The sequence below is a fragment of the Octopus sinensis genome, linkage group LG2, assembly GCF_006345805.1.
Source record: "Octopus sinensis linkage group LG2, ASM634580v1, whole genome shotgun sequence".
NCBI classification, from domain to species: Eukaryota; Metazoa; Mollusca; class Cephalopoda; order Octopoda; family Octopodidae; genus Octopus; species Octopus sinensis.
Window position 1 is genome coordinate 181,701,154 of NC_042998.1, and position 17,773 is coordinate 181,718,926.

Below are 17,773 nucleotides of genomic sequence, written 5' to 3' on the forward strand. Positions count from 1 at the left end.
AGACAAGCTTTTTAAGAAATTGCATGACCTCTTCATAAATATTTGGATGGTAGACTGTGTACCACAGGACTTCAAGGATGCCTCAATTCAATATCTTTATAAGAAGAAAGGAAACAGAGGTGTCTGTGATAACCATTGTAGGATATCACTTTTATCTTATGCTAGTAAGATTCTTGCTCAACTCCTTCTTGACAGGATCATCAACATATCGTAAATGATATCTATCCAGAATCACATGCTGATTTCGCTCTGGTCATGGCACTATTGACATGATCTTTTCCTTTCAACAGGTCAGGGAGAAGGTACATGAGGAAAATCAAGAGTTGTTCATGACATTCATTGACCTTACTAAGGCCTTCAACACTGTCAACTGGCAAGCACTATGGAAAGTTCTGGAAAAGCTTGGTGTACCTGACAAGATGTTGAATGTTATCATCTCCTTTCATGAGAGAATGAAGGCTGCTGTCATGTCCGGAGGGGGATCTTCAGCTTCCTTTAATATTACAAATGGCACAAAGCAAGGTTGTGTTTTGGCCTCTGTTTTGTTTGCACTCTTTTCAGTGATGCTGAGTTATGCTTTTGACAACATACAAAGTGGTGTCAAATTCCAGTTTCGAACAAGTGGTGACTATTCAATCATCAGCGTTTCAAAGTCAGAACACTGCTACGCACCAGTACCATTTGTGATCTACATTTTGCAGATGATGCTGCACTAGTAGTGACTTCCTTAGAGGAAGCTCAGGAACTTCTAGACCAGTTTTCTGTTGCATGTAAAGCCTTTGGTTTGACCAGCAGCATAAAGAAGATGGAAGTAAGCCACCAACCTTGCTCTATTCCTAAACAAATTGGAGATGCCAAGCAGAGGCCACTGGTTCACAATTTTCCTGACACTCCTATACAGGTTGATGGGATAAACCTAAATTATGTGAAGTGAAGTCATTTACATATTTTGGAATTAAAGTGAATTCAAGTGCTTCCCTTGATGAGGAAATCGTCTGCCATCTTGCAAAGGTCACCAATGCCTTTGGCAAATTCCATCATCACCTGTGGAATGAAAGGGGCATCAAACTTGACACCAAAGTACAGGTCATTAAAGATCCATTCTTACTGCTCTCTTGTATACCTGAGAATTGTGGATACTCTATAGACAACACATTAACCAACTAGACATCTTCCACAAAGGCTGCCTGAGGAGAATCTGTAGTTATTCACTAAAAGACAGAGTTTCTAATGCCAGCCTGTTTAGCAAGTGTAAGATTGGTGGAATCGAGAGCTTCTTTATACAATCACAATTGTGCTGTGAACTGGCCATGTCATTAGAATGAGTGACAAAAGAATACCCAAAGTCCTCATATACAGCCAGCTTGATAGTGGGCACAGGAATGTTGGTCGACCATGGCTTAGATATAAGAACAAGCTGAAGAGTAACCTCTTAGCAATGAAGATAGCTCACAACACCTTTGAGCAAACAGCCTTGGAGCGAACAAAATGGAAATCGTTGTGTCAAAATTGTATTAGAAACTTTGTTGCAACCAGCATTAACAGACTTTGGAGTGCAAGGCAAAGGAGAAAAAGCGGCTGCAAATATACGACCTATAATCCTCATACTTGTAGGATCTGTGGGCTTTTTTGCAAATCATTGGCAGGACTTAAATGTCACATTCAACATAAGCATTATTACTGACAAAGAAAGAGTAGGTTGTCAGATCTTCATATGTTGAAACCGACAGAAGAGTCCATCATGTGACCACATGTGTATCATTGATGATTTTTTTTTTCCTCCATCTTCCCTTCCTTGGATCTTTCCTTTTTCTATGTTTCTGATGAAGAGCTCCACTCGAAACGTTAAATACTCTTTCTTTCTTTCCTTTCCTGAGCGTCCAATACACTATACTTGTTCCACGTCCTCATGTTGTTGTGTTTTCTCTTTGTGTTTTCATGTTTGGATTAACTATATATATATACACACCCGTATATATATCTATATATATATATATATGTATATATACACGCACACACCTCTATATAAAGTAATGAAATATGCATACCAATACATATAAAACTACAAGGCATAACCAGCATTACAGAAGTATTATATTCATTAAAGTCTTATAGTAACAGGGAATTCTATTATGTGAAGCCTATTTTTCCATTCATGCTTGTGTCACATGAATATTGTGACATAGACATCAGTGAGAAATAGGTTTTGCATTGTGAAATTCCACATTACTGCTAGATTTTTCAAGACTACAATGCTTCCACAACATGAGATATGCCTGCTTTTATGTATTGTTTATGAATGGACAAATAGATTTATGTGCATTTATACGCAGTAAATGACCTGTTAATGTTTCCACGAAATACAGAGATAGTGAAAGTATCATACTCAACTATAGAAACATCAAGAGAGTGAAAGCACCATTGCGGATAAACAAAAAAATTATTCTTTTACTTACACACACACAAACATATATTACAATCTATATATGGTCATTTAAAACATATGTACATTTCCACTTTATATTCAGTTAATTAAACAGTTTGTTACTTCCTAGGAAATACCGTATTTTCTGCCATACAAGTCGATGTAGTATATATAGTATAAACATGTAGAGTAAGCATTTTGGTTAACATGCAGTTTACCATTGTAACATAGTGTAAGTATATTGTTCTTAGGAATTTTTGTTTTATAGAAATTGGAAGTGACAACAGAAACATCCCATAATTTCATATAAGCACTATGTGATATACCAATGTATCCATACATAAATGCACATATAATTGATATAACATGAAGACCATACATGTATATTTTATATAAGATGAAAACAATCACATTTACAGGAAAACATAACAGTCATTGATGCATGAAATGAGATTTGCAAATAGTTTTTCGCGATTTCTAAATTTATTTCACCACACCTGCTAATGAAGATATGATGTAAATAAATCATTACAATTCCCACACCGTTGCCTAATTTACTTCTTGGCAAGCATCCATTACCTTCCTATAGTCTGTGTATGGATGCTGTCATCATCTGGATCAACAAAACTGAGTGAATGGTTGACAACTTATGAGTATAAAAGTTGCCAAGACCTGCATGGAAAGCCCACCCACCAGATACATAACATCATCATCATCATCTTCGTTTAGCGTCCGCTTTCCATGCTAGCATGGGTTGGATGGTTCAACTGGGGTCTGGGAAGCCAGAAGGCTGCACCAGGCCCAGTCTGATCTGGCAATGTTTCTACGGCTGGATGCCCTTCCTAACGCCAACCACTCCGTGAGTGTAGTGGGTGCTTTTTACGTGCCACCGGCACAGGTGCCAGACAAGGCTGGCAAACGGCCACGATCGGATGGTGCTTTTTACGTGCCATGAAATTTTAGTATATCACTGTCATCATTGCAATATACTATCATTTTTTAAGAACAATTTGCTTTCACTATTTTATGACAGTAAATTGCATGTGAGCCAACATTTCAAACATCATCATTATCTTTCTAAATCCTGCCACATTTCATATGCAATTTCTAGTTCTTCCAACATCATTGTGGTGTATAAGCTGATCTACATATTTGTGATTATAAATCTTGGCCTAAAAAATTTGACTTGGTATGCTGGAAAATATGATAGAGGGATTGTAACTCAACAACCAATCATTTTGCTAGGCTACTTGGCTATTTACTATACAAAAGCTTTAGTAAATTTTTGAAGTTCCTCTTTCATTTTATTTTTAGTTTCATTTTTGAAACTTATCTTGTGTTAACCTGCATTTTCTACTCAGCATACACAGCTTATATTTCCTATTTCATATGGCCATACATACATTCATACATGTGTATATAGGCATAAATGTTTATTTCCTAATTGTATCCAAACTTGCATACACTACTACATCTGTATGTATATAAAAGTTTTTTTTTATATTCTTTTATATTGGGCTTTCTGATCACTTTGTAATAATTCTTCATGTTGTATATATAATATACATGAGTATACGATATGTATCTGTTAAAGCTTTCAGATAATGATATCTGTTTGCAATTTTTAGCTTTCTTGTTTTTCCATTTTCAATATATTATATTGAAACTTTTGTTTATGACAGTAATTTATATTTATATTAATTTGACTAAACTGCTTTGTGATATTTACTTACACATCTCTGCATACTGAATTCAAATCCCATTGAGGTTTAGGTTACTTTCATTACTGCATTGATGTTAACATAATTAGTGATAATGAACTCAGGTTGCTTCAGTTGACTATAGCCCCTCCCTACAAATGTATGGGCCGTATGCCAAAGTTAGAAGCAGTTTTTGTTATTTTTGCTGTCATTATTTTTATTAAGCTGCTTGTTCTAAGGATGAACATTTTGAAATACAACCTCTGTCATTTTCAAATATTCACTCTCAACTAATCATGTCAACAAGCTATTATGTAATTTTCTCCGCATCTCCCTCCTATTATCAGGGCCTAACAATCCATGTATTATTGAAATGTTGTTTAGTATTATAAGTCATCATAATCTGTAGACTTCAGCTTACATTTGTACCATGCATGATGATGAGCACAATCCATACCCTGCTCCATATCAGTGTCCTAAGTTCATCAGTAGTCACAACACAACTGTCCTTTAATAATGTCATTTGTGGTTCATTCCCTAATGGTTCCCATTAGTGATAGGATTTGATTACTACATGGTTCAAGTCTTAAAATAATGTTTTTTAATATCATTTACATTCAGAGACTTGTGTGGCAAGAAGCTATTAAGTATCTGCCAGATTGTGCTGGCAAGCTAGAGCCATCTTCATATTATTTTCTTGGTCAACTGAAGGAGCTTGCCATAATTCATTTATAATTAAATCTATACAGAAAATGTACAAAGAAAATGTCACATCTGATTTTTTCATTAAATAAACTGAATTGATACACTAGCTTGAGACCCTTGTTTTCCCTAGATAGTGGCTAGTGCAAATATTGCACATAAAAAGCACCCTATACACTCTGTAAAGTGGTTGGTGTTAGGAAAGGCATCCAGCTGTAGAAACCATGCCAAAGCAGACATTGGAACATAAAACAGTCTTTCAAACCATTGGATCCTCTCAAACGATCCAACCAATGCTGGCATGGAAGACAGGCATTAAAAAAATGATGATGATGATGATGACAACGACAACTCATAAAAAATAGCTCAATAGATATGATTTATTTTAGAGCCATAATGAATTTTAGAGAGGAGAAGTGAAGTTGTAGTATTAGAGATAGAAATGAAATAAATGGTTGCAATTGGAAACCAAATTGAATCACAAATTTAATTTTCTACTCTATATTGCTCGTCATTTTAAATCATGCCATGATATATAGCATATAATTTTGTTATTTCACATCATTATGCATTCATACATATCAACTGAGACAGTGAAGGAGCATTTACAATGTTGCTCAATCTACTAGAAGTAGCAGTAAAATCTTCCTCAAATCATACCTTATTGTCATATAAAAGACAGGCTGGTCACGGCTGGAATGCCTTTAATCATAGGTCTTCTCAATCAGTGCTGACTCGAAGCAAACAACTTCAACCTATCATTCATAATTACATATATATATATTTTTTTAACTGATAGAAAATTTATTCAGGAAAAATTATTCAAATTTTGTCTCACCATTAGATGGTTATTCCTTTCTAATTTTTAGTTTTATTTGTTTATTAAAAAGGAATTGCTTTAGGAATAACAATAATGTGAGAAATAATTTGAAAGTAATAGTAATTCTGGTAGCAAGAAAATGAAATTAGCATGAAATTTTTATTTTATAAGAAATATATTTGACAAATTTTTTTTTAGCAGTTTTATTGATTCACTTCTAAATATCTTTGTCATTCTTTAGGAGTTATTAATTATTATTTCTTTTTTTATTTTATTTGATCAATTTGTGTAGTAATATCGCATCATATTACCTCCTTGTTATGAATGATGGTCTCTTTTCGCTGATGAAATTTGTTGTATATTCTATATGTAAATGATACGAAGTATATTCTGTGTATAAGTTGATTAGGCAGTGACTTGGTAGAGTTGTTAAAGGGTTGGATAGAATACGTTGTGGTATTTGTTTTAGCTTGCTGTACTCTGAGTTCAAATCCCATCAAAGTGAAGTTTGCTTTACATTATTTTGGAGCCAACTGTAGATTGGAGGGATTGGTAAAACATTTGAATGAGACGCCTTGTGGTTTTGTAATCAACCCTTTTGTTATCGTATTTCTGTTGAGATGCTCTGTGTTTCTTTCAATTAATTTTAAATATAACAAAGAATTTAATAAAATAATTTAGTTATCATTAAGCTAGTGTTAGGAACATAAATTGTGGAAGATTTTAATGCAGAACTTTTGAAAACAAGACATTTGTACTACAAAGCCAGAGGCAGTTTCAGGCAGGTTGGTATCAATCCCAGCATTGTCAGAGTGGAAAATAAAGCCTTCAGGACCCAGTGAGATAATAGTGATAAGGATGTTTCAATTTGACCAGAATCTTGGTTTTAACAATTTGCATAAATGCAGATTCTATTCTAAAGTAAAATAAACACTAGGACAGGAATATTCTGTACAGAAATTGTATAAGATTATTATAAAAACTGAGTCCCTGTCTTTAGAAGAGGTACATTGTATCCTTGTATGTCATGGAAGGTGACTAAAAGGATTGGCATCTTGCTATATAACACTGCTTCTGAAGTTCTCATTCATTTCATGTTAACTTGAAAAGGTAAGCCAAAACATTACGAAGAAACACTAATCTGAGAGAGAAAAGGAATGAAAGTACTCACTAGATACATGGTTCAAGTTTTATCAGTAGGTTTATTCCTTTTCTCTTTTAAATTGATGCTTATAATGTTGAATATCTCAAATGTTAACCATTTGTAATATTCCATATGGTTCATGTATTTTAACAGAAAGCATACAATATCCATTATTTATAAATATTCGCTTCAGACAAAAATGCAGTATCTCTCTGTCCGTCAATCAGCCAGTCTAAGTATACAACTATCTCTGGCAGACATATGAGTAAAGTAAAAGCTACTAATTTCAATGAAGTGTAATGATATACTTGCTGGATCCTTCTAGTGAACATTATTCAGACTCATTTTAGAATTTAATTTCTAATGGATATCTAAACTTGATATGGGAGGTTTCTGTGATTGAGATGTTCCTGACGGCATATACTAACACTGGTTGTTTATTTCCTGTTTTACTACATTAACAACAACAACAACAACCATAAATATTATTAAGCATTGGTGCCAAATGGTTGGAAAGATCAAGATCAAAATCAATTTTTATCTTTGTAACAACTTGTTTGATATTTGCTTAAGATTTTTTGTAAATCTATGAAGGAAAACTTAAATGCAACTCCATTTTGCACTTCACTTTGAGAAAATCATGCATTTCAATACAACTAATTGCTCCAGATGTATTTCTTTTTATACCATAAATTACTTCTGCTCTCCACTTCCAACTATCATCTGAATAACTATGAGGGTTTTACCATGAAGATGAAACCTAGCAAAATATACCAAAGGGTACATAAAATAGATAGCAATGATATTATTATGTCTGTAAACTAACAGTAAACTAATAGTGTGCTGTATTAATCGTTAACAAAATGTGTAATTATTCTCTTCCGTGAAAACTTGTATTCAATTAAGAATATAAATTTCAATGCTAGAGTGGAGAATTATTTCACTGAGATTATAACTATGTTTCTATCTGTAAAACTGTTATGATATTTAATGGTCTTAATTTCCCATTTCTGTCAGTATATGAAATGTTTATTATAGTCCACCAGGCTTAGTTGAGTCATGGAATTTAAACTGAGAGTATAAGAGTAATGTAGCAGAGTATAGATAAGTTTAAGATTGGTTATCCCTTTGAAATTCTGTATACTTATGACCTTGTTCTTACAGCTGAATCTGTAGAAGGTTCCAAGATGAATCTCCAGATTTAGAAGAAAAACTTAGATTCATGCAGGGTAAAAACCAAAGTTTTAGTAAATTCAAAATAAGACAGCAAATTCTGCTATCAGGGAAATAGCTGTACTCATCATCATCATCATCATCATCATCATTTAGCGTCCGCTTTCCATGCTAGCATGGGTTGGACGGTTCAACTGGGGTCTGTGAAGCCAGAAGGCTGCATCAGGCCCAGTCTGATCTGGCAGTGTTTCTACGGCTGGATGGCCTTCCTAACGCCAACCACTCCGTGAGTGTAGTGCGTGCTTTTTACGTGCCACCCGCACAGGTGCCAAACGGAGCTGGCAAACGGCCACGGACGGATGGTGCTTTTTACGTGCCACCGGCACAATATGCTAAAAGGAAGAGCTGGTAGAAATACCATATTTACACTATGAACATGCAAGAGTTATAATGAGATCACCATTAGGACGGCAGAGAAGGTAGATTTCATATATGACAGATACACAAAGTGGAGTCAGCAGTAAAAGTACACATGAAATAGATTCTTTCAAATATCCACAAAGTTCTCTAGACGTAGTTTATAGCTTTTTTTTTTTTTACCTAGGCAACCTAATTAGTGGGAATGAGTTCTAAAAGCATAGTAAACAATAAGAATGCATGAGAAAAGCTATTACTTCAGCAGTGGTAACAAGATGAGTCTCTATCTGATTGAAAGACAGATTTCATGATGCTGTATGGTAGAGAGGCATGGACTCTGAAGGGAAGGATTTGCAAAGGCTTAAAAGAAATAAAGTGAGGATGCTGTATGGGAGCACAAATGAGCCGAGGGAAAGCTAGATATAAAATAATCAACTCATCTCTCTCTCTCTCTCTCTCTCTCTCTCTCTCTCTCTCTCTCTCACACACACACACACACACACACACACACACACACACACACACATAATGACCCTTTCTAGCACTCATTGTTGACATACATCACTTTTCCTTCCTTTCATTACTCCTTCTATCACCCTGCCTCCCACCAATCACTCCTCTTCTTTCATCGCACTACTCATACTGTTTTTCTAATTAATCTCCTTACCAAGAACTAACATGTAACTGTCTATCAATGTCTCTCCTCCTTTACTTGCTCCTCTACTGCCCTCTCTCTCCTTTCACTCTGGTACTCTCTCTCTTTCATCACTCTCCTCTTCACCTTTGCCATCCACCTTCAACAAACAGTGACAATATTGAGTAAAACAAACTTTTTACTCTTGCTGGTACCACAATAAAAATGCACTCAGTACACTGTGAAATGGTTGGCACTAGAAAGAATACCTAGCTGTAGAAACCATACCAAAATAAATGTACAAATAAGGAATTGGATCCAAGCCATCTAGGAAGGTAGTTACTCTATATAAGAGCTAAAATGGATTCTGGTGAACCCGGACTGCTTCCCAACATGAAAAGTAGATGTAAAATAGTGATAGTGGCAGCAGCAGCCGTTCAAGAATTTGGACCTGAAGATCTCCATTTCCAGCAACTTCGAGGGCCACCTGCTAGTGGTGTCGGGTGTCAACGGAGAGCCCTCGACTACAACAAGACAACCAAAGTTTTTTTTTTTCCAAGGTCTGGGGTCTCCCGCCCTTAAGCCCTAGACCATCACCTAATCACCCTTACCCGTCTTGTTGCTTAACCACAATAACAACAACAACAAAGCAGCAGTAGCAGTAGTAGTAGTAGTAGTAGCAGTAGCAGCAGTAGTGGTGGTGACGGCAGTGGTGGTAGTGAAGAAATAGTTTAGTGGCTAAATTGCTGGACTTACCCTTTCCCCACAACAATTCAAAATATTTTTTTTCTAAAAAATCATCACAATCTGCAAAAATTGAATAAGTGCCAATCCCCTGAGTAAAGCTATTGATTCATATCCCATTACCAGTATTGTAATGTGTCCCTGTAAATATATACCATGTAATCAGTTGGAGGAAGGTATTGTAATATTGATAAGTATTTGTTAGTTTGCATAATCTCTGCAGTCATTATCTCCTATTTGAATATGCCTAATACCAATTATCTAAAATTCAAAAACAAAAAAAGCACATTTTTCTCTATTTCATAGATGAGATGCTTGAAGTTGTTTAATTCCTAGAATTTATATGCATATTAACTGATTTTTATTTTATTCCAAACTATAAATTTAGTGTTTTCTTTTAATGAACTTTATTCATTTTCCATGCTTGAGTATGTCGAATTGTTATATGTTATATAACTGGATGCCTTACCTGTTAGTCGCTCAGGAGCGTTTATTATGTCCGCTCAACCAAAACTGGAATAATCAATGTTGTGTGTACTTCATCTCACAGTATCTTCATCACACTCATTGTGTCTCTTTGAGCAAGGATTTAGAAAACCTAAATAGATCATCATCCTCATCATCATTCCATGCTGGCATGGGTTAGATGGTTTAACTGAAACTGGTAAGCTGGAGGACTGAACTAGATTCCAATCTGATTTGGCATGGTTTTGGATGCCCTTCCTAACACCAAACACTCCAAGAGGGTAATGGGTGCTTTTTATGTGACACCAGCTTTGGCCATAACTATGACTTCAGTTGGCTTGATGGATCTTCTCAGGCACGGTATATAAGTGACTGAGACTTCACCAGAAGTCTCACTCACTTATCATTGCTTCTGTGAGGCCCAACGTTCAAAGGGTGCTTCTTATGTGCTACCGGCACGGGTGCCAGTTATGTGACACTGGCATTGGCCATGGTCACAATTTCACTTGGCTTCATGGGTCTTCTCAAGCACAGCATATTGCCAAAGGTCTCAGTCACTTAAAAATAACTATTTTCATAATATGTGTCCCCCAACCATCAATGTTTACTGATTCATTCTTATGCGAAGCTCTGTGAGGCCTTTGAAATTTTATCAGTTCCAAATTATGCATATATATATATATATATATTTCTCAAATTAAATTCTTAATTCATATTAGTAAATTATAGAAGTTGGCAATTATGCAGCATTGGAAAATATCTCAGTGAAAAGCCGTTGGGAATACATCCATTGGTACATCTATTTTTAAACTCAGTTATTCTCTTAGAGGTAACACAGTATTCTAAAGACAAATATGTTACTGCCATCTTTAAGAAAGGAATAAATGTAATGTTAGAAATAATGATTCTTGTAATATATATTCTATGCAAGGTTCTGGATTTATTTGTTTTATGCAAGGTAATGAAGTATTTAGTAAACAAAAAGATCTTAACAAACTAACATATATTCATTACTATGAAAAAATAAATCAGTTTTGTTTATATTTCATTAATAGTCCAGCTGTGTAAATGAATGTAGTCCACATGTGAAGTATCTGAATTTTTCATAATCTTTTGAATCTGTTTTGTGTGGAGGGCTATTGTTATATTTAGAGGCATATGACAAAGAAATGTCTTTGATCACATTGCTTTTTGTTGTATATAGACACGCACAGACACACAGCTACCCACATCCAACTTCTTCCATATACTTCCTTTTAGTTGTGGGAGCTTTCTCCATTTTCTTTTTCTGTTCTTTTGTCTTGCAAGTTACATCGCAACCTCACTAGCGCCAGTGGGACATAAAAAGCACCCAGTACACTCTGTAAAGTGGGTGACATTAGGAAGGGCATAGAGCCATAGAAACCATGACAAAGATGATATTGGAGCTGAACACAGCCCTGGAGGTTACCAGTTCCCTATCAAACAGTCCTACTCATGCCAGCATAGAACACAGGTGCTAACCGATGGTGAGATACATATATGTGAGAGTGGGGTGGGTGAATGGACAAACAGGTGGACATTAGCAATGATAGCAGTTGTGATGGTAAGAGTTTTATTCTCTCTATGCCACTAAAAATGTGAAGGTTAACAGATTTGAATAATGTTCCACTTCAACCCCAAACTTGATATTTTATAGGCAACTTCTATTCTTGTATTTTATAAACAAAAAAAGAAAGAAAGAAAGAAAGAAAGAAAATGTATCAGATTTGCTGCAGTAATAAAGAGAAACCATTACTATGTCCAGACAGATAAAATGTCTTTTAGAAAACTGAAACAGAGAGATTGTTTCTCTGTTTGTTTAGCATTACTAAAAAATACCACATTATTCATAGCAATTCTAGTTCAATATCTAAAAAGAATACCACCCTAAGATATTTCAATTAATTTCTTGTACATTTATTAAATAACATTAGACACTACAATAGCCAAATGTTAAGGTACAGGTTTGTTGATCTGCAAAGATAATTCATAATCCACTCACTAGTATTGTATCTTTTACTTAAAAGAAGAATGTTCGAAATGTTGTTCTTGTGTAAAACACTTACTACAGCAATTTATGCAATATCCAAAATTTTAGGACCATTTAATATGTATCAAACATTGAAAGTGATTCTTTTAAGATTTTAGAAAATATATTCTAATGTTAATTATTTATATTTTTTAGTTGTATTATTTAGAAAACATTTGCAATATGACAAACCAACAAGGAAGCTTCTTTGTAGTTACTCAACCTACTGAAATATGTGATGGGGTGGGGAGAGATATAGGATAGTAAAAGAGGGTGAGGAATGGGGAGAAAGAGAGAGAGAGTGTGTGTGTATGTGTTTGTGTGTGTGTCTGTGTATCTGTATATCATCATGCATGTGTGTATGTCAGTATGTGTCTGTGTTTGTCTCCCACCAGTACTTGACAACCAGTGTTGGTGTGTTTACATCCTTATATCTAAGCAGTTCAGTGAAAGAGACCAATAGAATAAATTTTAGACTTTAAAAAATATAATAAGTCCTGGGGTCAATTTGTTCAACTAAACCCCTTCAAGACAGTGCCCCAGCATGGCTGCAGTCAAATGACTGAAACAAGTAAAAGATAAAAGACAAAACCATATCTACTAAATGTCTATAAGCTTTTTTTTTTATTTGACATGTAACTTCAACTGTCTTTTTGTTATGTTCAAAGATAAGACAAATGATTGCACATAAGTGCATATAAAGTAAAAGTATATTCTTTTACTTTTATTCTTTTAGTATTAGCATGCTTTATAAATAGTTTTCAAATTAGATGTTGTACGAAAGAAACAAATGAATCGGGCAGATTTGATAACTCTAATCGTTAGCTTTACATATGTCCTCTGGCAGGTTTGAAACTAATAAAGTGATTTTTTCCCCACTTCTTTTTATCATATGGATTATACTTACTTCCACTGATATTCTGTTTGCGGGAGCCAGTAACAATAGCATTTCTGTGCCTGTTTTCTCATTTTCACCGTGTACAAATTTTGAATACATCATTGTGCACGCTTGACATCTCCACAAACTATTTGTTGTGAGCACAATATCTTTCATTTTCTTTTCAGAGCATATGGAACAACTCACACACACTAAGTAGTCGTCTCTTTCCTCTCTATATTTTCTTCCCACTTCACTATTTCTTAACATTCACTAACAAAACTCCTACCTCAACCACAAATTTAAACTGATGTCGGCAGCTGGTTGTCTTTTAAGAATGGCCAGCTTTTGTATGTTCCTATTAATTGTTGCTAGCCCTTTCAGCTACAATATGAAACTCATGCAGTTATGCTTTTAATTCAAATTTATGCTTTCCATCAGCAAAAGTCTTTCTTCTGTCGGTCTCCTCTTATTTCAAGATTAATTCAAAAATCATTGCTTTATATTATAGATAGGGCACATTTCTTGCTGGATGCTGACATCTTTATCATTTGTATGTCCAGCATATGGGTTACAGCAATATCCAATTTCTGTTTTGTTTCATGATAATTGACAGTTGTCTCAAAGCTTTTCTAAAATTAGTTTTAATGATAACTAAATCATTCAGACTATTGACTAGTAGATACCCAACAGACTGCTCATAAGGAGTACCACCACCACCACCACTCACACACTTAATAGATGCCCCTGCAGCAAAAAAAGAATTATTATTATTATTATGTGAAGATACTTGGTCCAGTGGTTAGGGTGTTGCATTCATGATCACAAGATCATGATTATTATTATTATTATTATTATTATTATTATTATTATTATTATTATTATTCTATGTTTGACTTTTGCTTTATGTCTGTACAAGTTGGCTCCAAGTCTCACCCAGAGACCTCAAGAGACAACAGGTTAGAAGTTCACTTTGTTGTTATGCCTAGTGTGCCATATATTTGGGGGGTTTTTTTGGTTATTATTATTATTATTATTATTTAATGATAGTAATAATTACATTAGAATTAGGTCAGTTTTCATCACCCTTGCAGGCCTCAGAGACTGAATTCAGAAAGATGGACTGAGTTAAATTTAGTTAAATAAGTAACTGGGATTCAGACTTAAACTACTCTTTGTAAATGAGAATATTCTGATTATATAGACATGATACAAGTAGGAGAAACGAGAACTAGATTAAACAGAAAAATGTGCTTATGAGTTGGTAAGAGTGATAATTACTGGTAAGAAGTCTAGACTCAGCAGTTCTGTCGTTAAAACCCCATCTGGCGCAACCTTCACTTTCATCATACTATGATCAATAAAAGTAATTTTTTACCAGACTGAATATCTCAGAATGCAAGCACAGTTGGTTAAATCAATATGGTGCTAAACAAGCAGTAAAGATGTCAGCAGTTTGTATAATGTCACATGTGCATTATTGTATATGTGGCCAATATACATAACTATCAAATGCCTCAGTACTCTTTTTCTAAATATGTACCACAAATGCTGGACAACCCGTCAGCAGTGTCAAACTGAATACACTGCTACAAGCTTTTTAAGCTTGCAGCAGTGTATTCAATTCTTCCTGTAGGCTTAGCTTATAGAGGGTTGGGCTCAGATTAATTTATACTTGATATATTATCTGGAGATAAACAGGAGTGACCGTATGCAGTTTGCCAAAAATAGTTATTGAAAGAAGTGGCAAGATGCCAACATGATAAAAGAAAAAGATGATGATTGTGTGTATGTGTGTGTGTGTGTGTGTGTGTGTGTGTGTGTACAAACATGTGGGAAGAGTATTCACTACATAGCATAGAGTTAATAGCAACAATTAAGCCTGAGATTTTACACTATCTTTACTGTGAGTTTTGCATTACAACTTTCATAGCATGCAAACATATAATATAATTCTGATCAAAATGAAACTCGTAAATTTTAAAATTCTAAAAATTAAAATTTAAAAATTCCATTCATTGATAACGAATTTTAAAACACACATAATTCTAAGAGGAAGTGGTTGGCTGAAAAGAAGTAAAAAATGAAAGACTTGCTTAAAAGAGAAAAAGAAAAAGTTATAGAAAATTCGTAGAAAAGAAAATTGACATATGTCTGCAAATATTACATTAGAATATATATTTGTCTGTGAGAATCAAATATTGAAAGGTGCACATATATCTCTGGAGAAAAGAAAAAATAAGAGTATATAGAGGGCAAGAGAAGAAAAGTAAATGTTAAAGGAAAAATAAACTCACGCATTGATACATGAAAGCTGAAGAAGGAAAAAAGAGAGGTACAAAAAGGTAAAGAAAATGTAAAAGAGAATAAAGAAAAAATATACATGTTAACAGTACAAATGAAATAGTGGGTCTGAACTAGTACAATAAAATAATATGCTAAACAATTTTTTTTTTTTTTCAAATGTTTAGAAAAGAATATTCCTCTTTGCCAAAAAGTATACAATTTCCTGGCACTGTACTTTTGATATAATGTCTGAAAATTAGCTTACAGAGAACTTTAAATATTCAAAGTACTTAAAAAAGGTGGGGGAAAACCCAAAATCTTCAAAGAATTTCCAGGAAATTCTACACATAAAAAGATACTATATTAAGTACCTAGGTAGAATAAAATTCTGTAGTACATACTTATTTTGATAACATTTTATAATTAGCTCATTCTTACAATTTGATAAATTGGATGGGGATGAACAATTACAAATTGCTAAAGTTGCATCATCTAGAACTGCTAACTCAACCACTGGCTACAGTATCAGAAAATTCATAATGAGTTCATCTTTTGGTCTCCAGACATGATGTGATAAAATGATTGTATTGCTTTTCTTCAAGTGTCTAAAGGAATACATGTGTTGTGTATAACTATTCTTAAAATTATGTTCTGTTAAATCTATATAAATACATTCACTGTGGTCTACCAAATGCAGTGCATCAACTCTTTGCTGAAACATTTGCTACTGAGTGGACATGAATTAAGTTTGGTACAATTGCATATTTAATAGAAGAGTGTAATGATTTCTTCAATCAATACTTGAGATTAAATTGTTGAAACTGAGCAGCTGTTACTAAATTTCAAAGAAACCTTGTTTAAAATATTATGGTACATGTGACTAATTGAAAATTACTCTAGCCCAAGGCTTAGAAAGATTTTTGCTATATTAAATACCACACCCAAACTGAATCTCATGTTATACCAAATTATATTAAACATATATGGCTTTTATTTTGGTTATGTGAACAAGGATGGATACTTCTTTTATTAGATCAAATGTTGGATATGAAACATCTAATATTATTAACTAGATTCTTTAAGACTATGAAAGGGCAATTGGAAAACTTTATATGTATATAGCAGTTTTTCATCTAGTTTTCCTAAGTCTGAGGCTGGTTGTGGGATATTAACAAACTGTTCTTATCAAGGCCAAGATCTATAAAATGGAGCTTCTTCTGGAGTGAGTCTAAGCTATATAACATAAGTCTCAACTCTATCATACAATCCAAAACCATATCAAGTAGCTTATCACCATTACGTTTGATCCAGAAATTTTGTTAAAAAAATAATATCTTACCATGCACTAATACAAATTTCAAAGCTTTTTATGAAGGTGAAATTCTTGTCAATCTTTAAAGCATAAAGAAGCAGTTCAGGAATTGATAGGTAAATTTACTTGGTAACCTTGCTGATGCTGGGACCACTTAAAGAGCACACAGTACACTCTGCAAATTGGTTCATTTTAGGAAGTGCATCCAGCTATAAAAACCATACCAAACCAGACATTGGAGTACAATGCTGTCCTTGGACACATCAGATTATATCACCCCCTCCAACACATGCCAGCATAGAACAGACATTAAATGATGATGATATTTATTGTCTACATTGTTAAATCAGTGTTGCTGGTGGGTCTAGATCATGCAACATGTGGATTTCTAAGATGTTATTCATATTGATGTCTCTTTCTTTTTAGGAATGAGCTACTGTTGAAACGTCATCCCATAAGTTCTCTCAGATTTTACATTTTTTAAAAATTGAATGAAATTTAATAGTATTTTAGAATGTCTAATGGAATTTTAAATTATTTTTATGCTTTTGTGTACATTTAAACTAATTAAATATTATCTTACAGAATAATAGAATTAAAATTTCTTTGATTAAAACCCTTTCTAACATGGAAGTATCCAAAGAAGCACATAATGCTTTATGAGTACAAAAAAGGAAACTCTGCAGCTGAAGCAACTCAAAACATACACTCAGTTTATGAATGAAAGAACTTGCAGAAGATGGTTCGCAAAATTCAGAAGTGAAGATTTCAGCCTTGAAAATGAAGATTGAACAGGACGTCCAGTTGAGTTTGATGATAAGCCCCTTGAGGCATTACTTGAAGAAAATCCTGCATTATCAGTTGAAGAAAATCCTGCATTATCAGTTGAAGAATTAGCAATAAAGCTTAGTTCAAACCATACAACTGTTCATCATCATCTTCAACAACTTGGAAAGGTTCCTAAACTTGGAAAATGGATGCCTCATGAATTGTCCAAAAGCTACCACAAATCCTGAGTTTACTC

The 17,773-nt window shown here is 34.1% G+C and overlaps 2 protein-coding genes across 3 annotated transcripts in view; both read left to right on the top strand.

Moving 5' to 3' along the window:
- Positions 1-17,773, top strand: part of LOC115232556 — a 133,867-nt gene that overhangs the window by 63,557 nt on the left and 52,537 nt on the right. The gene's annotated exons all lie outside the window — the stretch shown is intronic.
- On the top strand, positions 270-16,006 carry LOC118762220. Its single transcript, XM_036500765.1, has 2 exons — positions 270-652; positions 15,865-16,006. The coding sequence occupies exons 1-2, from the start codon at positions 270-272 to the stop codon at positions 16,004-16,006; spliced, it is 525 nt and encodes a 174-aa protein (XP_036356658.1).

What these genes read in the sequence shown, in the direction of transcription:
- LOC118762220 (XM_036500765.1), top strand. Translation starts at nt 270, where the DNA reads ATGATCTTTTCCTTTCAACAGGTCAGGGAGAAGGTACATGAGGAAAAT. An exon ending in TCAATCATCAGCGTTTCAAA is followed by an intron (nt 653 to 15,864) that starts GTCAGAACACTG and finishes TTTTATAATTAG; the next exon opens with CTCATTCTTACAATTTGATA.